We start from the raw sequence: 26,772 nt of genomic DNA, 5'->3' as shown, positions 1-26,772 counted from the left end.
CTGAAATGTTTGACACGGGCCAATTTTGCAGCTGAATGACAGAATCAAATGTGTCTGAGAGAAGGATGCAGCAGTCATGATTTGACAAGCAATTTGGATGGAGTTTTGGAAAATGGCGAATTGGTCTAAATTGACAGATTTTTGTTGTGAATTCTGGATTGAGAACGTTTTGTTTTTTTTAAGAATTCAATGCCATTATAGTCAAAAATTCCAGGCATGAGGAAATGGTGTATTAATAATAGTTTTGGTTTTAATAATTGTGAAATAAAACAACAATTCATGGCCTTGAGAGAGAACTCTTTACTGTATTTTTCTCCATATAGTCCTTTGGGTAACATTGGCGTAAAGAGAGAAAGGAACGTAACAAACTGCATGAACGTATTTGTTTTCATTCAAGGGCATTGTGAGTGAATGGTAAGATCGATAACACATGAGCTACAATTTCAAAATCCATTTGAGAACACACAATGTGAAATCAGGCCAAAGCTTTGACAGAAATCTCTACTCTCCACTGCATTTCACATTCCCTAGTATTTCCTGTAGCGTTACACAATTAGTCTTGCCACAAAATTCATAGCAAATTTGAATACCTGCTCGTGCCCACACCTTGCTTTTCACCACCTTTTCAAACGTGCATTCCAAATTCAGAAAAACACCCTCCAGCCTTGTGTGGGCAGGAAGCTAGCATTTCCATTAGCACTGGTTATGTCACTTCTTTTACACCGAATTACTCAGCTCGTCAAGCCGATATCCGCACGTTGATCTATTATGCAGTCACATTAATCAAGTCGGAGTGTTATGCTGTTTGAATGTTTCGTCTCTTGAGAAAAAACATGACTTTTTTTGTACCACATGCGAGTACCGTACAGTAGCTCGGCGGATAAGATAGTACAGGGAACTCGAGAGTTGCAGCTTCCCCTTTTGAATGTCTTGGAGGAGCAGTCATGATATTGTCGTAACCCATCTTGGTTTTCATCAGTATCTCCTAGGGCTGCAAAGAGGATTGGATTTTCAGCTATCTATAGCACCTCAGCAATCCGCCAGCAACCCACACCGCCGCAGTAGACGTACACACAGAACGCTTTCATTACCAATGCAGCCCTATGAAAAATACAATATCGTTACCGCCTGCTCTGCTCCTCCATATATCATGTGGAGAGGTGGGCAGAGGTGTAGGGTGGCTAATTTCCGAATTATTCCAAAGATGGGATGGGACGCTAGCCATACTTTTATATTAATTTTGAGGCCTCAGAATTTGCTCTCGGGGGAAGGTGAGACTGCTGAATAATTGATGCACAAAAGGAAGACACCAGTTTTTCATTGGGTATTTTTGAAATTCTAAACTGTGCGGGGTAGTCTGAAAAATACTTTTCACTGTTGCTATTCCTATTATTATTCGAAGCCAAAAATAAACATTTAAACAAAATCCTGAAAAATATCACATATTATATCAAGTCATTGTCATATAAGGGTAAAGTAGCAACACGGGGGGGAATCAATCCTCCAACCTACTGTATTAGTGGATGGATACTGTACTTCTATGGGGCACTAACTGCATATGTAGATCACCATGTTACCTTTTATTGTTTTGAAAATGCTATTTTCGCCAAAAAATAACGTATTTACATGTTTTATAAGTCTGACTTTAGTTTTTGATGCTCTGAGTCTCCCCTCCCTTTGCTCCCTGCACTAAGTCACTCCCACTTCAGAGTGCTATCATAACACAATTGGTATGCATTCCACTAATGAAAGTACTGCAGGGTATTGTTTTTGTACCATGCTCTTGTATATTTATGGCTTGTGGGCTGAACGTTTGACAGAATCACACTGCTGACCATAAGGAGAGTTTGAATAATGCCTGGGAGAGATACAACATTACACAAAGGTGTATGCATGACATGTAAAACGTCTTCAGGGATGCTTCTGATGAGAATATTTTTTAGGAACAATGTAAGAGAAAGAACAAGAACGTGCAACTCTAAACCTTACTAGTTCTACAATAAACATGTTAAATAAAGATTAAGTGTGACCAAAAAGAGCAACTGAACTTAATTTTTATGTGTAATATTTTGTTTAACTGTACACACACAATTAAGTAGACATTTTAGTCATTTCACTGTTTCCACAAACTTAATGGTAGGCACCTCTAAAACTGATTTTAACACGAGATGAAGTTTGCATTTTCCAAGCGAAAGTTATTTTTGGATGTGTTTTGTTTCCATGGCACAGACACTCTGGCATCTCAAATTAGTGACATTACGCCATTTCATGTGTGTTGTTAGGCAAAAGCACATCCACTTCATCAACAGTTTTGAGTTCAGAGATATTTAAACTTTTGGTTGATCCGATATTGGCATCCAAAATGAGCCAGTTCAGCTAATATCCCATTTTGATCTATAAACTGGTGTAATACGACGATTTACTGGATAACGTTGACCCAATATACGCCTAAGCATGCATTATAACATTCAACTAATACCCATACATTACATCTAAACTGCAAACTAATATTTCCACTGTCCCCATAGACATATTCACCAGAACAGGAAACTCTGCTTCTGTCAACATGCCAAGTTATGCATCCTTAAGAGTCTCCTAAAACTCTCTAAAACGAGAATCCTTTCCTCCTCGCTCAAACATCGGCCATAACCACACTACTACAATACACTTTAAATGTATGCCATATCAAGTTTGTTTTGCGAAACACCCTCTCACTTGCCATTGATTTTCTGGGATACTTGGGAGTCTGATTTTTACCCAGAATGCATCATGTTTCTCTCTCATCAATCAGCAGCACACCCCTCTTGCTGGTCTTGCCATTAGAACGGAGCTGAAGCTTTTTTTTCTGTACCAGGACTGCATTTTACATCAAAGTGTTGTTTTGCTATTCAGCCCACCAAGTCTATTTACAATTTCATAAGCAGTGCTGCTATGAGAATGGAGAGGTACAGACATTGTACTGAGCTACATTTACATGACTGGTTCCATCTTTCTCCTTTTGTGCAGTATTCCGAGTGTGGAGAGAGTAAGAATTGATTTTGAAATTGTTTTTTTTTAGAATGGCAACAGCTATTAAATGCAGACAGTACACAGGTAGATACAGGCGATGTGTACTTGTCACCTGGGTTATTGACTTTGTGACAGGAGGCTGTTGTGAGCGGAGGGTGATGGAGGGGCGGGGGTAGAGGGGGACTGTCCTCTGACCTGGGCCTGTTAACGATTAACTCTACAGATATGGTTAAATCTGTCATGGATGTGAGGAGTTTGGGTGAATCAGCTATTTTTTTTTTAAGATAAGGAAAGTTAAGGAATGTGGACAAGCAAGCATCAAGTTTTATTACATGTTTGGCAATGGGTTTAGAAGATATTTCCTAAAGAAGACAATGCTTTCAATGCTTAAAGGCGCGTTATGTTTTCTAGTGGGGGATCTACCACCTGCTTGTCTCCATGGAGATGTTATGGCGGGACATTAAGCTGATCTATATTACATTTATTCAATACAGGTTCAATACAGGTGCATTTTACTGTAAGTGGGTCACCTCTACACAGAACTGAGCTGTAACTTGGCCTGGTGATGTTAGCCACTCATCTCCATGGGGACTAATACATTTACTCTGGTATATTCCAAACAAAAAATATCCAAAAAGACAAGCAGGTGACCTCCTACTCTATACTGGAAGTTATAAAATGTGACGATCAAAAACCTGGTCATATTTTCTCCACAAGACTCATTAGACACGAAAACATGACTAAACAATCTGTGTTTCGGTGTTTACCAAATGTGTTGACAATAGCTTTGGGACAGATTTTCGAAGCTGCAGGTTGTCAATCAATACTTGTAATCTATTTATAACCGGAGAGAAGGAGAAGTGCATTAGTCTTGACCAAACTAAACCGAAGAAGTGGAATGAGCCACACTGATTAACATCTCATCCATCTTTCCCATTACCAGAGCTGTCCTTTTAACCGATTTAATTAGCTGAGGTGTATTAGCAGCAAGAGGCAGCAGGTGCTCAAGTCCAATGGGAAAAACAGCTTTATTTCTGTTCAACCACACTGCCATGATATTAGTATGCAATGGACAATTTTGGCTTCTCCAGTACCTTCAGATTGGAAATGACTTCTGGATGGCCGTGTAGCATACACTGAGCAATACAATTTCCAAAAATTATATCTATTTTTTTTTCTAAAGCTGCTGAAAATGGAGAATGTAAAATTCAAAATATGTCACAATATCCACACATGTAACAATATAATTTAAAAAAAAGGAAAAAAAGATACTCGTCCTTTGTATACATGTAGCCAAAGAGCTCAATCAAGTAAAGCGCTGCAGAATTTGCATTTGTAATTAGACTGGCCAACCTCCCCCTGTTGTATTCTCACACTTCACCACTAAATGCAAACCACGTTACTTCTGTCTGGTAGTGTGCCAACTTAGATCAGACAAACCACACATCTGCCATCTACTAGTCAAAGAAAATGAAATAAACATACTGATGGCAGTTTTAAAATAAGAAATAAAATATTTAAAGCAGCTCTAACCTTGCTGTGTGGCATTAATCACAATTTGATTTCAGCTAACTATTCAAAATTGTCATGGCAAAATTGTAGCATTCATATAATACTTTACTACTTTCAACACCTAGCTAATTTACTCCTAGCTAAAGAAAACTCAAAGTGCATCTTCCACTATATATTTGAGGGTAGTGAACCATAGGGCTAATAATAATATAATAATAAAAATAATGGAAGTGTTGGCTCTGACCTGTGTCGGGGTCACACTGATGCTCACACGGGTCGAGCAGGCGGCGTCCACACAGCTCGTTCAGCCAGGGACCACTGGCGTTCTGCTGGTAATACAATAAGATCTGAGCCGGATTCAGCCAATCAGACGCATCCAACTGACTGCCCTGGAGCAAGATGAACCGCGAGCCTGCACACAAGACAAGGACAACATATATATACAGTATTATAAGAAGTGTACAGTGAGAAATATTGATTTTGCAGATAATGATTTATTATTACATCTTATTAGGCTGTACAAATAGACGTAATCTGTATAGTATATGTATGTTCAAACTCAAGCAACAATGCAGTTGCAGTATACAAATCACCAAAATGTATTTTATAAGAATACTGAGAAACAAAATGCAGGATCAGTATTGTAGTATGTTCAACTTCTTGCAATAATCATTAATACTGTCTTCTGGTATTTAGTAAAATACTTTATATATGTAGATCATAATTTTCCATTTTGTTCATTGTAATCTATAACATTGAACGACATCATTGTAATATACATTAAAACTGCAAGCAGTGATAAAGGGCCCTCACAACCCTTGCAACCACAGAAGGGCCGGCTTCAATGGGAGCGCTGCCTTTTAACCCTGGTTTGACATCTGATACAAAATGGTTACTGCCACAGTGAAAACAAATGTTTCTGTCCCATTTTAACTTTGTAGGGGGTATAATTGATAAGAAATTGCCTCTGTCCCCTGGAGATAAATGTTTGTGTCACATTTTAACATTGCAGGGGGCGCTGGAGAGACATTTTTAAAGGTAGATGTTTAATTCACAGATCATTATGTCCAGGTCATCCAAACACAAATGCTACATTGGGTCCGTCCAGATCCGACTATTTTTGCTAAAGTCGCATGGATTTTTATACTTTCAAAATGGCTGTTTTGTTATCACCACACTCTGAGACTTATGTAATTTTCTTTTAACAACTATCATAATTCCTGATGAGGCTGCCCCAGTTTGGAGTCCGTCAGATAAAAAACATAGGTCAAAATGGCCACTTTGTTACGTGATAACTTTTGATCCCAGATATATCCTTATGTTGTTACTTGGTTTGAAGTCCATCAAATAAAAACCCGCTAGACTAGACTTTGGACATCTGCCTATGTTGATTCAAAATGGCCACATTCACGTTGGCGATTAAGGTGTGACCCCATAGACTTCTTTGCTCTGGGTCTGTTAAACATACGTACAAAATTTCATTGAATTATACTATGTAATGTTTTTTTCACTTCCCATTGATGTTTTTGAGGCGTGGCCAGGCAAATGTGGATGTAGGTAGGGGGTGGTCTTCATTCACATTCACATATCCTTAAGTTCAGATAATCAAAACACACACACACACAAAAACTCGTCATGACCACACCCTGAGATAGATATGTCCATATATGTCCAAATATGTCCTGATGATGCTGGAATGGGAAGTTTGTTAAAGTACGAGGTCTAGATATTGGATGTCTCGAGTTACACCCAATATGGCCGATGACCTGTGTGGTTTAGGGCAGGGTCATAATATATTTTAATGTCTATTTCGAGATGTTCTATGTACCTGCCAAATTTTATGTGCCCAAAATGAAAAAGTAGGCTCCGCCCCCTCCTATCTCATAATGTATTGTCATTTTCCAGCGGGCGCCACTGAGTCATCCTTCAATGTAGATTCACCATGACCACGCCCAACATTTTATTTAAAAGTTAAGTTGGAGGAGATGTCAAAAGATCATAAGATATGATTTTTTTTTTTGTTTACAGATCCTGATGTGACCTATTGTTGATGCCATTTTTCGGGGCTGAGCTCCCATAAGGGCAATGTAAATCGATTTTTGAGGTGGTGCTACTGAGCTGTCTTTCATTATTTTTTTCTCAGGGTCTTCACTCAAAATTAGAGCTCACTGAACTCTCATTTTCAATACCACTTAACTGTCTTTACATTATCGTTTACTGCTTTTGCCATTTTCCTCAAAATTGTACAAATTTTGAGGGCCCTAATGTGTAAAATTGTACAGATGCTAATATGTATGTTTCGCTTTCTTTTGAATTTTGAACCTATGTATATGACTCCTAAAGGTTTCACAGAAATCTCAAGTAAATACAGAGAAGCAAATGTGGATGGCGGTGATTGAAAACAAAACAAAATGCCATGAAAAAAAATAGGATAAGCCATTACAACACGCTCAAAACTCTTCAAATGCAGCATTGAGTCTCTGCTTTAAGGTTAAATGTCTGAGTTTCATGTGTTTAGCCAAGCGTTGTAAACAAAAGGCTGCAGCACCAGGAGAGCGGGGCCTGGACACAGCAGGTGTACTGTCATGTGTTGTCTGATCAGTGTGCATTAGCCACACAAACCACTGAACAAACTCTGGTCCGTTTGCAAACATGGGCCGTGGTGGGCTCTGCTAACCCAGGCATATTTAATGAGCTGTTGGCAGGCCGTGTGTGGCCTACTTAGTGCCAACCTCTTTGATGCTCTCACATACTGGGCACAAACAGACAGCGTCCAGGTCCAGCGTGTGCAAGTCATGAAACCTTTAACATCATCACAGTTCTGTCATTATTTTCACTTTTTTTCTTCACTTTTACTTTTTTTACTTTAACAGCTGCATCAAATCAATAACAGCTGCAGCTTTTACCATCTAAAAACACACTTCAAAAATCAAAGGTACACTGTCAACAGACTTGGAGAGACTTATCCATGCATTTGTCTCCAGTAGGTTAGACCAGTAAAACGGCCTGCTCACTGACCTTTCCAAACGAATGTTAAGACAGCCGCAGTACATCCAGAACACTGCTCCTTGGGTTCTGACAAGAACCAGGAAGTACGAGCACTTGCACTTGCACTTGCACTGGCTCCTGTGGCTCAGAGAATAGACTTTAAAGCAGCTCTGATTGTGAACAAGTCTCTCCATGGCCTAACACCAAAGTACATCTCCGATATCTTAGTACCATAGGAACCATTTTGCACACTGAGGACCTCAAGGACAGGCCTCCTGCTGGTGCCCGAGTCAGGACTAAACATGGGAAAGCAGTGTTTCAGTTTATACAGCAAAAACTTAGAACAGTCTTCCTGAAGATGTGAGACAGGCCTCAACTTTGGCAATGTTCAAATCCAGGCTCAAAATGATTCTGTTTAGCTGTGCATATGATTGAAAGGCTTCTATTCTGGACTCTTCTCTTTTAATGTTAATTTTATGATGATTATTTGTGATTATTTATGTTTTGATTTGTTGTATTATGATTTTTATGATTTTTCTTTCCTTTCCTCCCCTGTGCAGGTGAACACACATTACAAACACACATTTTATTACAATTACATTATAAGACAAACAGTCCATCATTAACATTAGCAGTAAAATACAATAAATGTCCCCATGTCCAATACAATATGTTTCCTACAGTCCATACCAATTTAAAAAGTCAATTATGCGCAGGTAATCAATTATGTGCTGGTGCCTTACTTTCAGTCATATTTTCTAGCTCATTTTGATTGTTGGCAGTGGTCCAAGTTATTCCTCTTACCTCACGCACTCCGAGGATAATTCACAATGAAATTAAAAGTTGTTTTAACAACTTCCAAAAACCAGTGAGGAGATCTGCTGTCACAATAATGTTAACAATAACTAGCATGCTAACCATGCACTCCTTGATGGACAATGAAACACTTTCTAATTAGGTGCAGACAGTACACAGCAGACTTATTTTGATGTCAAGAGCTGCATATAGAATATATCTGTAATGGGGCAAGAGAAACTTTGCTCAAATACGTGGGAAAAAAAATTGGTGCGGCTTTAAATATAGCATTTAAATTATTTTCTTTTCTGCAATTTAGTACAATAATGAGTCTTACAGTATTCGTTCAAATTTATATTACACTTTATAAGCTTCTCAGAGTGCTTTATAATCAGCCATTATTCATTCACTTCTCAGTCACACTCACAAATCAGGCTAGAAAAGTACTCAGACAGACACATTTGAGACTGCTAATGTTTTCTCTAAACAAGGCTGACTGTAATTGCGATCATTATAAAGGCGTAACATTGTGTTTTAGCACATTTTCCTAGCCATACGAGGGAGACACATGCGCAGCTGCTGGCATTAATAGGCTCTTTCCCCAGTTGGCGGAATCCAGATTTTCATCCGATTCACCATGACATCAAATCAACTCTGATGAGATTGTGGAGACATTTATGGAAACATTCTAAATCGATTACAGTTTTGTAATTCAACAGGCGAATTGGCCATCTTTCATCTCTCCTTTCAAAGTTCCCTCCCCGGACCCTCCCTGGAATCTTAATATGATCCTGGCAGAGCTGTGATGGCGTAGGAACGAAGTGCGCCTCCGAATCAAATCAGAGCGATGGATGATAGACGAGTACGTCCGGTCATAGTCCATCATGAAGCAGCACCACAGACCTGTGAGGTTCCTGCAGCTGGGGAGTTTGTTACTCTCAAATACACCTGGGAAAACTAGGGCTAGTGCCACCAACAGAAATTAGAGCATTTTGGACAATATCTATAAAGTGTCTAATAACTTGGTAAGAAGAAACTGGTGCACTGATTAGAACATTTGAACAAAACAAATCATTCCTTTCTTTGTTTCTTTCTGTCTTCTGTTCAAAAACCACACAGCAGTAATTTATTATTTGAAATTTAGTGCTGTGCCAAAAACAAAAGTGAGCATGGGCACATTTCCGGCTCCATTGACTGGTTCCTATTTACTTTACTTTAAAAAATGGTTGCCCCTCTGTCCATAACTGCTGCTGTCAGGCTCGTAATTTTGGCCTTAAAATGTTCGTATTAACCCACTCTACATGATCCTTGGGTTTTTATTTCACTATTGTTTCAGTAAATCAAGATATGAACATTAATAACAGACAAATCAGGGGCTTTCTTTCCCCGAGGTTGCTCCCGCTAGTGTTAGCAACAGGTTTGATTGACAGCGTTGCTAAATACCCGCTTCCTGCTAAAAAAACGGTGTGGATTAGCTCTTTGGTTGCTTTGATATTCCCGCATGTAATTCTAAATATGGAACTCGACCGTGAGCCTCGAAGAGCTTCCTTTGACTGGAGCTGAACACTAGGTGACGTCACACCCTTAGTACACTTCTTCAGTCTATTAGTGGTTTGTAGTGACTAGTTCTGCCCTGGCTCTCTCCTTGTTGTGCTGTGACGCTTGTCCGTCCGGAGGTGACTCAGGGAGGGCGGGATAAGGAGGGAGAGGGGCGAGGAGGGGGAATTTGGACCTGTCACTTACCTCAGTGTTTGTAGGCTCAACAGCAAAACAGTGCTCGGAGAAAAACTGTCACATGCAGAGGCTCTTTCCTGAGAGAGGACCAGAAAACTGCCAGCTCAGCCCCCCGTGGATGAGCCCCCCGTGCTGTGAGTGTGTGTGTGTAAATCTCACCATCGGCGATGAGGTGCTCGGGCACGTGGAGGATCACCCGCACTGACAGGCTGCAGGCCAGATGAGAGGCATACACCAGACCCAGGGCACAGCTGATGACACTGATGAGAGTGAGGGTGGTCTTATTGATGGGGCTCCGCGGGGAACCTGCTGCTGGCAACACAGGAGAAGAGAGGGGGAGAGAGGGGGGAGGAGAAGGGGGCACAGAAGTGAGGCACTGACCGTGTATTATTGACCCCACACACAATCCACAGATACAGAATGCTGCACTACAGACGGCCTCTGAAGTCAGAATTCCAAAGTAAATGTCAATTTGAACCAATTGTTGCTCAAACCCTCACCTATTTCAACAGTATTTCTTCCTCATCTTTCTTTTGATATGTTTTTCTTCATATGGCGTAAAGTTATGAACAGGTACAAAACATTATCTTTCATAATGTTAACTGACAAATACAATTAAAAGATGTCCTATTGACACTGTGCTGCCTGCTGTAGTCACATACTACAGATCCAAATAAGTTAACATTTAAAAAGACGGCAATTTACTTATTTATTTTAACATGTACCACAGTCTGTGAACCACAAATACATGTAACCAAAGAGCATGTACATTTTGAAGCTATTAATCTCTGTATGGAGTAATTGTGAAAGCAGTTCCATAGTGCTCTATACCATTCAGACAATAGCTTGAAAGGCACATTTACTGCACTTAATGCTGCTTTCTATTGTCCATTACAGTGAAAATACAGGAACAATATGTTCAACTCGCTCCCTGACCAGTGATCAATCTAAGGACAGACATGGGGAAAAAAGCCTACATTAATGGTGCACTCAAGCGCAATTATATTATCATTACGGTCTGACTGGTCACTCAAAGTTAAGGTCACCCCAAGGTCCGATTTCCGACCTCTGGAGAAACCTAGAGTGCAGCGGACACACACATCGCACGCACACCACACCCGCAGCTCCACTCATTCTCCAAACAGGCCGAGAAATAGGCTTAGCGTCCATGAAAAGGTCTGAGGATCAAAAAGCGCTGGCCTTTGGGAGCTTTGGGCCTGGTCGCACACAAATCGGGTTTACCTTTGAAGGCTATGAAAATCCATGCAGAGGTGTAGGGGGCTAGGAAACGTGTGGACATAGGCCTCCATAAAAACGGGTGGGAGGATGTTTTGCTCGGGTTTTAAATCGAGAACTCTCCCCTTATCTGTCCCCCCGCAGTTCCCACTATGTAAAGTGCTGAACGTGACCTCATAGCCGCAGGGTCAACCATTCACACTGCAAATTCACTACGCCAAATTCACATATAGGCAATGACCTTGAATATCGCAGCTTGCACTCTGAATAAAGTGGCCATTTTTCACTTGCAATATAACTGAGATTACATTGTCACTTTTAAATTACTCTGGCAGAACTTTTTTATATTCAAACACTGCCCAAGGCTACGCTTCAAACAAAAGGAGAGTAAAAAGCCGACCTGAGCTTAAAGGCAGTTTATTTAATCAAGCACCTGCAGGGGAGAAGAGTCTTATCCAGTGTGATACAGAAAATAAAATGTAGAGATTTGATTGAAAGGTAAAGGGTTAATACCGCAGATCATTTCAAATCACTACAACATAATACATTTATATATCTCCAGTTACTAGGATTTTTGTTTTATATACTTCTCAAGCATTTTTCATTATATTGTTTGATTTTCTTGCTCTGGATCAAGTGAGCAGTTTAATATGTTTTATAGAGTAATATTGGCCAAAACAAAGAGTCCTGCCCTACAATATGTGCAGCACTACGTATGTATTGGATCAGGGTTGTACCGCACAGTATTTTTACTAAAATTCATTTTCATTTTTAAATTTTGAATGTTCTTACTTTTTTTCTTGCATTTTGTATTTATATAGGACAAATAAAATTTACTAAAATAAAGTTTCTCAGCCTATGAACTGCTACAGTTTAAATATCAATTTACATGTAACTTATTGCAACTTTTTAGAATTGAGCTAATAACCGGACAGTGCACTTGAATTTTTAATGTATCTTTAGTACAATGAAAATAATCAAAGTCTTAGATTTAAATGTGTAAATCAAAGATGACCAAACTTTTTTTTTTTTTTTTTTATCGGGGGCCACATCTCAGAGACCAGTGATCAATGCAGTGCGGTGCTTTATACACAGCTTTGACAGAGCCGCTATATTTAATCAGGCTTGAAACACATTCATTTTAGGTTTGTATCACAATGCAATGTGATGTTTGAGGATATAGTGGTAGAAATAGTTTAATTTGCTGTAAAAAGTACTGCTTATGATCAATTGGGCCGGTTCAGTAGGAGACTTAAGGGTCAGTAAAAGTCTGGACACCCCTGGTTTAAATCATAGACTGTACAAAAAAAATGGACTAAAGGAGTGTGACGTCCACAGCGTTTGGCTCTAATCAAATGAAGCTCATCGAGGCTTGCAGTTTTAAGGGTGAATTTGGAGCAGAGTTCCATATTTATAATTCCAACTTTGCGTATCATAGCAACCACAGAGCCAATCTGGAGCGAAGCTGTTGAACGTAATGCCCTTTGCTAAGTTCCCACCCCCTCCCAAACGTTGGTGTGGATGCTTAGCAAAACCTGTCAATCAAACCTGTTGCTAACACTAGTGGGAGCGACTTTGAGGAGAAGAAGACAGTTGATTTGTCTGTTATTAATGTTCATATCTTGAGTTACGGAAACAATGGCGAAATAAAAACTCCAGGATCATGTACAGTCGGTTAATTTGAACATTTTAAGACCAAAATGAGCACTGAAAATTTTCCTAATGTAAAGTGAATTGCAGCCAAAGTCGATGAAGCTGCAAACGTGCCCATGCTCAGTTACTATTTGGAACGCGACGCCAAGCAGTATTGCGGTGTCCATTTATATATACAGTCTATGATCCAAATACACCTAAAATTTATATTCATGTATTCATATGTATTTATTTATATGTAAAAAATGTGACCTCAAAGTATCTGTTTTTTCCATCATTTGTTCCTCCCTGCCTTGTGGCTCGTTTGTTTGCTGGATCTAAGTGCTACAGCAAGGCCACAGTTGCGCTCTGCTATTCTTACACACTGCTCTAATTAAAGGTGTTGCTTCGGGAGGCATGGGTCTGTTTGCCGCACCTGTGACATGACGACAGAATAATTGGCCCGGAGGCATAGACAGGAGCAGCATCTAACGCTTTGTGACAGGAGCGATTATTTTGAGGCCATCCTGTCTTTATCATCACCACTTTTAACCCCGCCCCAAAAAACGTACAGCGCATCAGAGACAAGGCATGCTGACAGAGAGAAGCAGCTCCACTTTGACAACATTTGCATTCTGATTGTCGGAGAAATAATATTGGTGTGTGATGTTTTAGAGGTGGAAGAAGTCACCGAAATCTCTACCGTACCAGTATTTTGTTATAATACTATAGCTATCAATGCAACGCTGTTCAACTCAGCTCGCTAATTAAAAGTGCACTTTGTAGCTTTCCAGGTCCCACCACTCACTTGTTTCCATGGCGATGTTTTTGCCTTGGCTTTCATGTCCCACAGTATGACGTCAAACCTACTGCACGTATTCAAGTACAGGTGTTTTTATTGCTCCTTGAAAACATGCAGGTTCCCCTCGCCATAGAACCGACCAGTAACTTGACCTGGTGGAGACAAGTTTAATGCCATACTGTGGAACATTCTGGGCATCGCCATGGAGATGAGCAGGATTTAGACCTTTCACTGGTCCTATATTACACAAAAAAAGGATTCTTGTGAGCGTTAAGCCATGTTATAATGTTGTTAGCGCCTCAAAAACACCTGGAGTTGTGTTTTGTTTCATTCACGTGTTTGAGTAATCCTGGTTTATTTGTCTGTCTACATCTCCAAAGCTCAAAATGCTCTGCTCCACCTTGTGATGTCATGGAACAGTAGTTTTTAAGCTACTTTTACCTCTTGTTCAGTAGAGATTGGCAGTTCCTGGGCTGAAATCATCCAAATGATTCTAGTGAGTTTAAAAACACAGTGGAGCACGTCCTGTATTACCATGTGACATCACTAGGTGGAACAGAATGTTTTCCATTTCAGTATTTGTGTGTGCGAAACAAAAATGTGTGAATGAAACAAAACACAACCCCAGGCATACAATATTATAACATAGATCAGAAAATAGCGTAATATGGCCCTTTAAATAGTGCAATTAGACGTACAAAACAATTAGTGCTACCTGCCTAATCCCGTCAATATAATTTGTATCGCTGCTATGACAATTCATGTCCGCTTTGTGCTAAAAAAAAAGACCTAAGAGCTAAAAACTACATTTATATTTTTGTGTTAAGTTGTAAATGCAGTGCTATGTCAAGAACTGCTGCAACTACTCGTAAAGCTACTTCCTACATTGTTACGTTGCAATGCTTTAGAGAAAAAGGCAAAAAAAAAGAACTGTGCTGTGACATTAAACATATAAAGAAACATAGTTGTAAGTGTAACATTCAGGTCCTTTCCACCTCAGGTAATATTATTTCACATACAGACTTGATCATGTCAGATGTAAGTGCATATGATGACCACACTGTGTGCATCTGATGTATTCCGTCCATATGCAGATGCACGATCTCATGCACATCGATGCTCCAGCACAATTACATTCAACAATCCACCACAAACTGTACAAGTATCTGATGAGTGTATCCACCAACAAGACTGGGCTCATCCATCTGTTATGCACTGCAAAGGTCATGCGGTGTGGAGGAGATGACACGATGGACACTGCAGTATATGTAATACTGTGTAGTAATAGTACTCCTTACCCCCGGAGCCCCACACGCTGTTGGCGTTACCATTTCTCATACCTCGACTGCGGCGGCGGCTGCGGTTGGGGTCGGTGTAATAGGCCAGCTGAGGCTCGCTGTCCGCCTCCGTCCCAGAGTCTCCGTCCGGGTTCAAGAATGTGGAACCCGCTGCAGGGGTCACACGGACAGGTTTCAAAAAGACGCATCACATTATGGGAAAGTGTGTGAACCAGTGGAATTTGAGAGGGAGGTGAAACTCAGAGACAGTATGAGCACAAGATGAGGACGTGGACAACCTTCAATCTGAAATAAATATAGATACAAGTGCAAAAGTTTTCTCAAAACTTATAATGAAATGGTACCGCACTTAAAAAAAAAACAACACACAAACTATATTATAGCATCACTTTTTCCATTGAATTATCTTATTTTGATTTCAATTAATTTAAATATATATATATGTGTTTTTATTTTAAGTTATATATGATCAGTTAACATAAAGTATTTTTATATTAATTATTTCAAATGTAGCCCCTTTACCTAACAAAATGAGAAGATTTGAGTAATAATAATAAAAATAGAGTAATATGTGCACTCGAAAATGATGACATTGTAAATTCTAATTCAATAACCCCGTCAGTTTTTGTTTTAATGAAATATAATAAAGGTATGAACATATAGAAAGCACAAGTCAAATGTAAGTAAACAATAAATCTCTACATAATAAGTGGAGTGCGTAGATGAATAGGTGTAACTTGTCGTTTTCATATGTGCATGTTTTTGTAAAGTCTTTGGGGAGATTGGTTTTCAGCGAGCAGTACCTCCGTATGTGCTGTTTACTGAGGCTTGTCTTTCTGGCGTGCACATCCCCCGGGCTTGTGTTGTATGACGCCACAAAGAAGAAGAAGAATCTAATAAAGGATCTTATCAAACTAAATATGGGAGTTTGTATTGATTTCCCTGTCTGTAATAATCTCCTATAGGCGCATATATGGAGGAAATCTACCGACTGCCCCTTTTATCACTGTAATATATGGGATTCAAAATATGTGCAATACAGATGTCAAGTTAATTGAATAGATTTTATGCTTCCAGTAGACTAAAGGGGTCTGAGATCAGCTCATACAGCCTATTACTGTAAAGCTTATAGGCACACAAAACCTTTTATTTTCATTCAGCAGTTCTAGGTCATGTGCTTTTAAAAATGAACACCTGCTATATTACGTGTTTTTCTGCATAAAATAAAACAGAACACAGTGATGGTGAGATTTTGTCCTACCTGATCACCTGTGTTTTAGTTTAAAAATATACTTGTATTTTATAATTTTATATTAAATGTGTCTCAATTAAATACAATGGTAATAACTTTCTAACTGATGTATCAATGCAAACAAGAAGTCATGATGAGGAAATCAAATGAATTCATGAATAACAGACAGATGCAGTGGTACAAAAACACAGTGAATTTAATAGTGCAGCAACTACATGACTCTTGCCCACAAGTAACTATTATTCTAACTACTTTTTAACCTGTCAAGTAACAACCTTGTGTCTGTCAGCTGTTTGCGATGCAGTATGCACAAGGGCTACATTTCAGGGTTTATCAAAACTCACCTAGACAACATGTGCCACATTCTACAAATTATTGGGAACTGTGCAATGAGGGTAGTGTGCAATTTTTATTTTGTCCCTTTTGTGACCCCAGCCCTTGGAAGAATGGATGGAAATTAGTCTTTGGCTATAATCCAGTGTGTTTACATTCATGTTGTGTCTGTTCATTGCATGCATGTTCTGTGCATGCATCGTCGCAATCAAATAAATTAATTAAATACACTCAGAGCCCTAACTCTGCCATCCTTTCGTTGGATGTGGAGGTGCATTTGATCACCTTGAGTGGAACTTTCTATGGTCTGTTCTCCATCATATTGGTTTTGGATCTCAGTTCATCTAAATGCTCAAAGATATGTATACAAAGCAAAGGTTCTCACATGGAGGTTTCTTTAAATCTTTCACTAAGGCTCGTGGCTCATGTCAAGGATGCCCTTTGTCACCTTTGCTGTTCGCACTTATCCTGGGACGTGTTGCATAGGTGCACTGTGCAGCCGTCCGTTGGCCTCAAACCCATCACCATCACAAACCCATCACCATCTTTCACACTTTTATCCCTTTACACAGATGACATATGACTTTATATAGACAATCTCTCTCACCTCATTGGTCGATTTAATGCCTTCAGTCTGATCTCTGGCTATAAAGTAAACTGGGGCAAATCTGCTTTACTTCTATTAAATTCAATTCAACTTTTATCTACCAGATATAGCAATGGTACATTATTGTAAATATCTTGGAGTTGATATCTCTCCATCAATTACCGTAAATTTTGAAATTTGAGCTGCTACTTTTTCCCTCGCTTTGAACCCTGTGGCCTTTACAACAGAGCGGCTAATTTATATATTTTTACACATCATGCACACACCCTCATTATGGAAAACACAGGAAGAAATGCATTTGATGCAGCTTTTATATTAAAGTCAATGGATCTGTCCATCAAAGAAGGAAATAAAGCCACTGCACGTAAGTGTGGCATCAAAGAGTCGATGGTGCGATGTTTGAGGCAGCAGCAGGAAGAACTTAGTCAATGTAAAAAGACGACAAGAGCTTTCAGAGGAAATAAAAGCAGATGGCCCGTGTTGGTGCAATTTTATTTTCTAAACATACGCGTATGTTCATCCAGTGTTACTGTCATGCTGGTGCTATGTTACTGCTGTTTTATTCTCTAAACATGCAGGCACGTTCATCCAGTGTTGATGGCATGTTGGTGCAGTACCGACGATTTCAAGAAACAGTTGTTTTTTTTAAAGCGTCTATATATATGTAATATATGTCTTTGAAAATCATGATAGAAGATGAAAACCTGCCGGTTATATTCAAGTGTGGCTTATATATGTACAAAATTGATTTTCTTTTCAAATTTAGCTGGTGTGGCTTATATTCAGGTGCGCTCAATAGTCTGAAATTAACGATACAGAAACGTAATTAAAAGAGACTTGCAAAGAGAGTTCACATTAATCTAGAAAAGTGGCGCTCTCTTCCACAGTTCAATGCTGCACTGAGCCATTAAAATGAATATTCTTCCTCAAATCAACTTTATAATCTCAATGATTCTGCTTTGCCACACTAAAGAATATTGAGATAAGTTGCATCAATCTATATCTACATTTGTCAGAAAGAAAAAGAAACACGAGGTTAAATTATCTGAATTACAAAAGCCTAAATGTGAAGGAGGGTTTGGTGTCTCAGATGTCAAATGGTACTATTGGTCTTTTGTGCTCCGGCCTTTACCTCAGCGGGTCAACCTTGCCCTATCTGCTTCTTGGAAACATTTAGAGGGAGATATAATATTACCTCATACACTTCAAGACTTTATACATTGCAGCATTTCCCAAAGATTCCACAAAATATAGATCCATTGTAACTGAAATAATCAGAGTTTGGAACTACTTGAACAAGCACTGGAAAAGTATAAACTTATAATAAATGGTTTTCGCATTCCCCAATATTTCAAAATTACAGTCTAAAAAATAGGAGATTGTCTCATTTCATTCCCTCCCTGGAGTAGAAATGTACGTACTCTGGGTGATGTATGCAACTCCTCTGGCCTCCTAAGTTTCCAAGATTCGCAGAAGAAATATAATTTACCTAGAACATCATTTTTCTTTTACCTTCAATTACGAACGGCAATGCGCTCATATGGTGTGCCATGGGGGACCTGTCCTATTGCTCACCCAGCTCATCAATTTATATAGAACCCAAAGAGGAGTGTTTCTAGAATATATTTTATAAGTCATCAAGCAGTGGGAAAATGATTTTGACGGTTCCAAAGTGAACTGGAAAACAATATGGCAAAATATACAACTTTCAACTCGTAACTATTCATTTTAACATTACCCATAGAACTTATTTTAACCCCCGCACGTTACCAGGGCAGGGGGTAAAATGGGAGCGCATCCTTCACCAAACTGCACAGCAACCGTAATGCAGAGTTGTTTATTCATTTTGTTTGCCCTAAATTATCCTCATTTTGTGAGAATGTTGCAAAAACCCGCACTAAAATATTATTAAGCAATATCCTATTCCTATTCCTGCCAGTTTGGGGTGAGATGGCGAGTGAAATGCTTCCTCCATGCGTGCACTTATTGCGACATTGTAGTGAAATACCGTACCGTACATTACAGTATGCCAAATTAAGCCTTTTTACCCATGAATACTTAAAATCACAACCAAAAAAAACAAACAAAAAATTGCATTTCAGAGCGTATTTGTAGAGAAGGCAGCATTTTTCAGGACTTTTTTTTTGTTAACAGTTGTACAGCCTAGATAATTACAATTGGATTTTGATTACCATATATTGTGCAGCCTTAGCGTGTGGTTTACTAGCGCTATATTCGGAGAACAACTCTTTGCGAAACGTGAACAGAGACCGTTTTATCAAAGCTGTGTTATTTTGCAAGCTCAGCAGGATACATAAGAATACACCAGTGAATGCGAGCTAACAGTGAGCCAGAGCAACAGTCCCAAGCGCTGTGTGTTTGATTAAACTGGAGACGTGAAACAATGGGTTGATGGGAGCGGTACTGGCATCTCCGCAGAACCGACCAACACAGAAGGAGGTTGTGATGACAGAGACTTCATCAGCTTTTCATATTGTTGTGTTCGAAACAATACCCAACGCAGATATGAATGCACGGGGTAAATAATATTGGCAACCGCGACTATCTGGGAGCGCAGATGTTGGCACGGCTTTTCTCCAGGAGTGCAGCGATTTCAGATGACGCGCCATTGTCTCAGCAGTACTTCAAGAACGCAGCTAAAAATAAATGTATGAACTTTGGCTATTCATTTAAAGCGGCTGCATCCATCATGTTATAAAGTCAAAGTTGTCTGGCTCCAGTAGATGGTATTATAAAAACAGGTCTTGGGGTCAAAATGAGATCTTATTGCGCTGTCTCTATCTAAAGCATTTTTATTGTAACGCTGGACCGCTGTTCGTACGTTAGCTGCTGTTAGCAATGGCCTTTGAAAGTTGCAAACCGCACTCATAGACTCATCCTGGTGAATAACGACAAACAACACAAGGAAGGAGTTAGGAAAGTGAGGAATATGGTTTGAATTTAATAGTGATTTTGAGTTCATTACAAATTCTAGTTGTTTTTCTGGGTCTTGTTGCTGGTAAGTTGTCCTTGGCAAACTTGACAGCGTTTTCGCAAACAGAAATAGCCACTGACTCATGCTTAAGAAGTGTTTCAGTCAAGCTCAGGTCAAGATGATGCCATGTCGGGCTAACAATCTGACAGCTAGAAGAGAGCTTTAAAAAACACACCAGCACTGACTTGCAACTATAATAACACATGTTCACTTATTAACTTATTTTTCTTTAGTGCAAACAAAAAAAAAACAAAAAACAGATCATGTTTCATGTTCATTGCTGTTTTCCTCTTCATTCCATGTTTGGAAACAACATAGTAGCAGTAACCACACCATTAGCACACTATGAAAAAATGCACACCACACCTAAAATTGAAGACATTTTTTCACTATGTCTATCCTCAACAGTCCTACTTAAATGACATAGAACTGTTTAACATAAAGGACAAAAATATCTACTGTATTCACTAGGAAGAAGTTCATGTACAGTTGTTGATTTTTAATATAAACTTGCACTCGGCATCATTGAGAAAAGCCCAGGGCAGATAAGTATAGTGAAAGACATCACCGTGGGCCAGCTGGAGGCTAAAGACTGGCTCTCCCAGTTGTGCAATCCCGCTAGTCTCCAGGTGGGGCAGTACACAACTTAACTATTAAAGATTCATTACGTGCGCTGTATTGAGACCACACAAAAGTTTACTCTCTCCAAAGTTACTGTATATACTGTACGCAGCTGGAGCAGAGTTGAATTTAATTATGAAGGGCTTTGAGTGCCTAAAAGCTGAGAAAGCCATTTACCATTTAACAACTTTCCATAAGCAATTTTAAAATGAAATGTAATTGGAAACAGGAACACTTAACACGTGGAGTTTAAGATAAGCATGGTTTTGGGAAAATGTGTTCATCGTTATGATAGCGTTACACTAATAATATTTAATAACTACACCTTAATTAGCCTTAATAAAGCATGAAAGTCTTAATTAATAATGAACTAATTGCGTATTAATAGTTTAACATTCAGGCTTGGTAATAACCCTGTTAAGAGGTAAGGGATTGGAGTTAGGGTATCAGTGAAGTAGTCTGAATCATCACCCATTTACACACAGTTATAGACAACCCACCTCTCCCCCAGTGTCTAAGTGTCTTGCGCCCAAAGACACAACAACAGTATTCATTTGAGGGAAGCTGGAATAGCGCCGCCAACCTGTGGGTCAGTAAATCCAACCGTTCCACCAACAATTTGTATGTCGAGAGCGGGATTCGAACCGCTAACCTTCGCATCAGTGGACAAACACACATATTTTGGAAAGAAAGATATACAAAAATCCAATGCACATTTGTAATTTGGATGCTCTATTTCGTTTTTATCGATAATAAGATAACAAGGTGAGGCGGGTTACGATAAGGAAGGAGTGGGTTTTATCAGTATGTAGTGTGGGTGTCTCTTCTAAAAACAGTATATTACTATGCGACACTCCAAAACTATAAGACTGAATATATATGAGCTATCTTTCCTACAGGTTGGTAGACAATAGCAGTGGAATAGTAATGCACTTTTGCAGAAGTGGACAGTCGCATAAACAAGTCAGGAGGGATTTACCGAACTGTACCATAAAGAGAAGAAGCACTGCCATCTTACACTGTCTGTACGTGACAACCAAAAATATAAAATTCTGATTCAGAGACGTGTTTCCAATATGAATTTTGAGAGTTTGGAAAGAGTGCGAGTGGAGTTCAAGTATTAACGTGGATAAATATAAATATATATATCAACATTTGGGGGCAACATTAGCAGAAAGTAATCAATTTATAAGTGCAGAGGCGGTGTGGGAGCTGGTTCACAGAAAGTATACAGTAGGAGGACAACTAAAATGAAAATAACTCAACTTTATCAATATTAAAATTGTAATTCAACTTTCAACAAACACAGAGCGCAGCCATTTTGAATTATGATTCCAAGCACAAATTCTGCAATAGAGTTTTGTTCAAATTTAAATTTACAAGTTAGAACCTTAAAAATCAACCCTCAAAGGATAACTTGACCTTGGTTCTTGATTTTAGTAGGATTTTGGTTCTGAAATGCTACCTGAGTTTCCAAATAGGAATTCCGTGACTGAGTTTAAATTTACAAGCTGGAACTAGGAAAATTCAACTTCAGGGGATAAAAGGAACGCACCTATTAAGCCCTATTGTGGAACATTCCACCTAAAGCAACATCAGCATGGAGACAAGCAGGTGGTAGTGGGGGATATACAGAATAGAGAAAAATGATAATATTGTCATTGTTCTTCTGGAGATACATTTTTTTGAAAATTGTCTAAAATCAAAACTATTAAAAATGACAATAAAAACAGCTGATTAAAATTATAATAGCATAATCTTCCAAACAAGGACATAAAGTGATATTTCCGTGGTTAATTTTCAGGTTTTCAAGACATTTACAGGCACACTTTAGGACATTATTGATGCATTGTTAAAATACCATTTGAATATTTTGATAATGCTAAATATATTGACATATTCCTTCAACATGCACCGATACATATACCATTACTCATACTTTTACTCGTCAATGGGATACCACTGCAACTGCACTCTTATTTGACGCTCACAACTCGCCTCTGAGCACTGAGCAGAGGTGACCATAAAGAAGCACATTAACTGTTCTGCACATTAAGCTTAACTTTAATTATATGTGGCTGTCCCATGAACGATGGACATATGAAGGTTTTTATAGTTCACAAAGGATATCAGCGCAGTGCTTGTGTTTACGATAGTAGCATGCTAATGTTGCTAAGTGGCACTGGCGATTATTTGCTTGTGCATGCATTGTAACTTAACGTAATTGACAAACAACTTTAGTGACTGAATAGAGCTGGTTCAGAGCTTTTAAAAGAGGTATAGCATGTCCAAATGTTAAAGCCAGGTGCTTATCTAAATACATTATACCCAACTACAGTGATTTCCTCTCAAATAAGTATTCTAAGAAGAAAAAGTAGGCCACACTATAAAAATTCTATGAACCGAATTAGATTTACCACTATAATCGAACCAGAGAAATAATAACATCTGGTGTCATTATTGGTACTCAGTATCGGTGAGTACTTAAAATGAAGTACTCATACTCGTCGCTCGGTGCATCCCTGATATCTCCCACCTCAAACACCGTCAGCAGTGTTGCACAGGGCTAATTCTTTGGTGCTCTTTCTCTTTTTAATTCCATCTGAAAGTCCCTGACTACTGCTCCCTGCTTAATTTCCTTGCATCATTTCACCTGCAGTAATGACTTTAACAGACGGGGACTCACTGGCTCAGCACTAATAACCCTAACCACTGTCAGTGACTAGGAGCGGCGCCCTGCCACACCGAAGTCCTTTCATTTACCCACGCTTTCTTCTTGTAGTCACTTCACAAGAAACTCCAGTCCGGTAAATGTGCTGACGTACGAATTGGGGTGAGTTAACTTCTCCTTCAGCACAAAGTCCTACTGCTTGGAGCATCAAAGTTGACAACAATGGCTCTACCTGTGCATATTTAAAAGTGAAAAAAGTTGACAGGAATCATCACAAAAGCGTAACTCAAAATGCCATGAAGCACAGTTAATTGCTTGCTTCGGCACGCTCATTTAAATGCAGCTGGTCTCTTAAAGGGGAGGACTGTGAATTGAAATTGCTATTGGAGTAGAGCTGTTTGTTCATTAAGTGCATTGGTAAGCACATCTGAAGCTTTAGCTGCATTGAAAATATAATAGGTTCATTTTAAGCATGAATCTTGTTTAAAATTCTCATCTCGGCTAAATGAGTGTTTATCGTCCCGCCAACTATGTGGAGGCGAACAAAGGCGAGCTTACTTAAATATTCACAGTGTTGCTTGGGTACAAAGCAGTGATAAGCAGATAACATAATAGCCAACTTGAGACCCATCCAAAAAAAAAAAAAAAGTGGCTTCAAATCAGACCCTCGGTAAAATGTTGTTTTTTTTATGTGCCATGAGCCAATAACCAACAAAGACGATTTTCAAAATAAATATTGAGCAGATTTTCAGTTCAATTCAATTGTATTTATATACCACATTAACAAAAAAAAAACAACTTCAGCTGCCCAAAGTGCTTCACATAAAATGTTAAAAAACAAATACACAGGTAATATGATACATACATATGACAAAAAGAACAATAAAACACCAAGATATCCTGCCTAGCTAGTATTAAAAACCAGGGAGAAGAGGTGGGTTTTCAGTCTAGTCTTAAAGACTGTGAGGATCTGACAGAGGGAGGCTGGTCCATAGTCTGGGCGCTGCCACAGAAAAGGCTCTGTCACCTTTGGTCTTGAGCCTGGCTTTGGGCAGAGCCAGCAGGAGTTGGTCAGCTGACCTCAGGGCTAGAGCTGTGGTAACTCCCTCAAATAAAGAGAAAAAGTAACATAACAAAATAACATTTTGAATTGAACCCAATATAAAATCAGGAGCCAGAGCAGGTTGCACAGCTCAGGCGTGATGTGCTCTCATCTCTTAGTTTTTGTCAGCTGACGAGCTGCAGGGAGCCCTGGTCCCGCCCCACAGACAAAGAATTACAATAATCCCAACGCAGATTACAAATGTGTGGATTCCTTAATCAAAATCCAACTGTGGATTTTACCAACTCCTGGACAAAATTAAACTATTAATGTCATTGAAACAACATAAATCGATTTTTTTTTAACTTATTTATTCATCAAAAATGTTAGCTTCAACCTACAACCCCTGGAAAGGCTGATGTCCTTAATTACCATTAAATAAAAATGTGTAATTATTAATGAATTTAACATTTAGCAGTTTAAGACAGATTAAAATTAAGATGATTAGATAAGACAACAAAGCCAACAGGAACACAGACGGTCAGTAATAACACCAGTAACAGTAACACCAGTGTAGGACGGACAGTGTAGAACAGACAGTGTAGGACAGGCAGTGGAAAGGTAGAGTAGAAGTGTCTTGCCCAAGAACAGAACAGCAGTATGCAGTGGTTGAAGTAGGTGCAAAAGTTACTTCCCTGAATTCCCAGACAAGCTAATAAAATACCCTTTACCAAAACCTTTCCCACTTCAGTTTCATTTCTCACCTGCTTTGAGAACCAATTTTCACACCTCATCCCCGATCAGACATTTTTTCTCTCTCTTGTCCTTTGGGATTGTTTGTCTGCAGATATCTGCCAGACCACAGCTGAATACTACCAAATCAGTGTGGCGTTTAATATGTGAGGAATCCAACTGAGTTCTCATTAAAAACAAATGACCACAGATCCGGTTCATGTGCACAGCTGCGAACCTCTGACTCACTTCCGTTTAAAGCACAAAAAGTCCCCCCCTGCTGCATGCCATTCATTCAAACATGTTTTTTAAAATTACAATCTCAAATTTGGGGTTCATTTGGAGTTGCCAGGAGTGCTGCACACTAAAAGCTTTGTTCTTTTGGATTTTGGATAAAAGAAAGTACAAGGATGTTTTTGTGTTCTCACCAGTGGATATTTCAGCGTCACGATACTCAAGGGTGGCCAAAGATATTTCTATGAGCAATTTTCAGTTCTAATGAAATAAACATGCCCAAGAGTCATGTTTGGGTGTGAATGGAAGTGAATGAAGAGCCATTGTCAAGTTACTACCAGGAGACATTAGTGTGATTAAAGCAGTATATCTCAACGGGTGACAATAATGTGTAACAGCGGTATCTACACCACTGCTTCATTATCACAATTTATCACAGTTTTTGAATAGGTTCTTATGTATATATTTTTATGCATAACTTCTCAGATAAGGGGGCTTGTCACCATGGAGATATTACTTATTTGCCTGGGGACGTTCCAGAGTGTGGATTTTGGTGTTTTTCTTATTGCTAAAAGGCACCACCACCTCTTGATGGAGATAAATGACAAAAGTCTTGTCGCTTATCCATTTTGTAGAAACAAAGCTTATAACCTGACTTTAAATTAATCGATTGGTTTTAGAAATGTCTCATATGAAAGCTAAAACCCTCCCAAATTATGCTCAAGAAACTAAAATAAATTTGCTTCACTGAAGAAAGATTGATCATTTAATGAACACAGAAAGGTCAGATTTTGGCAAGACAAAAGTCTTGTAACCTTGTCATATGATGCACCCAATCCTAGATTACAGCCTCACCTGTGATCAGTTACTGATCAATCAATTAGTGGGTGTGTATAAAAAGAACTCCAGCACACCAGACCTTCACATCAACTGCAACTTGACCTCTGACAACATGCCTAAGATCCACCCTGAGACCAAAGCCTTAATTATCAAGAGGCTGAAGACCGGATCCACTGCTGAGGTGGCTGACACCTTCAATGTGTCTCAGTGTCAAGTACAAAGAATAAGAAAAAGATCTGAAATGACTGGAGATGTTTTTGACAAGCCCCCAGGTCCGGCAGACCCCGCAAGACAACTGCTCGGGAGGACCGTTTGTTGATTCGAAAATCCAAGGCCAGCCCCTTTTCCACTGCAGCAGAGCTCCACCAGGCCTGGTCACCTCAAGTCCCTGTGTCAACCAGAACAGTTTGTAGAATTCTGTCTCGAAATGGCCTCCATG

The 26,772-nt window shown here is 39.2% G+C and overlaps 1 protein-coding gene across 4 annotated transcripts in view; it reads right to left on the bottom strand.

Moving 5' to 3' along the window:
• The window catches only part of astn1 (astrotactin 1), a 346,588-nt gene that overhangs the window by 224,943 nt on the left and 94,873 nt on the right, over nucleotides 1-26,772 (bottom strand). The window contains exons 6-8 of one of the 4 annotated variants that reach the window (XM_033982710.2): nucleotides 15,007-15,156; nucleotides 10,198-10,347; nucleotides 4,766-4,933 (exon numbers count right to left, since the gene is read on the bottom strand). In XM_033982710.2, coding sequence (XP_033838601.1) covers nucleotides 4,766-4,933; nucleotides 10,198-10,347; nucleotides 15,007-15,156 — 468 coding nt within the window. The remainder of the gene's footprint in view (nucleotides 1-4,765; nucleotides 4,934-10,197; nucleotides 10,348-15,006; nucleotides 15,157-26,772) is intronic. The other 3 variants (XM_033982711.2, XM_033982712.2, XM_055228531.1) reach the window with 3 other exon arrangements.

Source organism: Periophthalmus magnuspinnatus, chromosome 17, assembly GCF_009829125.3.
Source record: "Periophthalmus magnuspinnatus isolate fPerMag1 chromosome 17, fPerMag1.2.pri, whole genome shotgun sequence".
In the NCBI taxonomy this organism is placed as follows: Eukaryota; Metazoa; Chordata; class Actinopteri; order Gobiiformes; family Gobiidae; genus Periophthalmus; species Periophthalmus magnuspinnatus.
The sequence above is the reverse complement of the archived record's forward strand: the minus strand, read 5'-3'. Positions and strand labels throughout refer to the sequence as shown.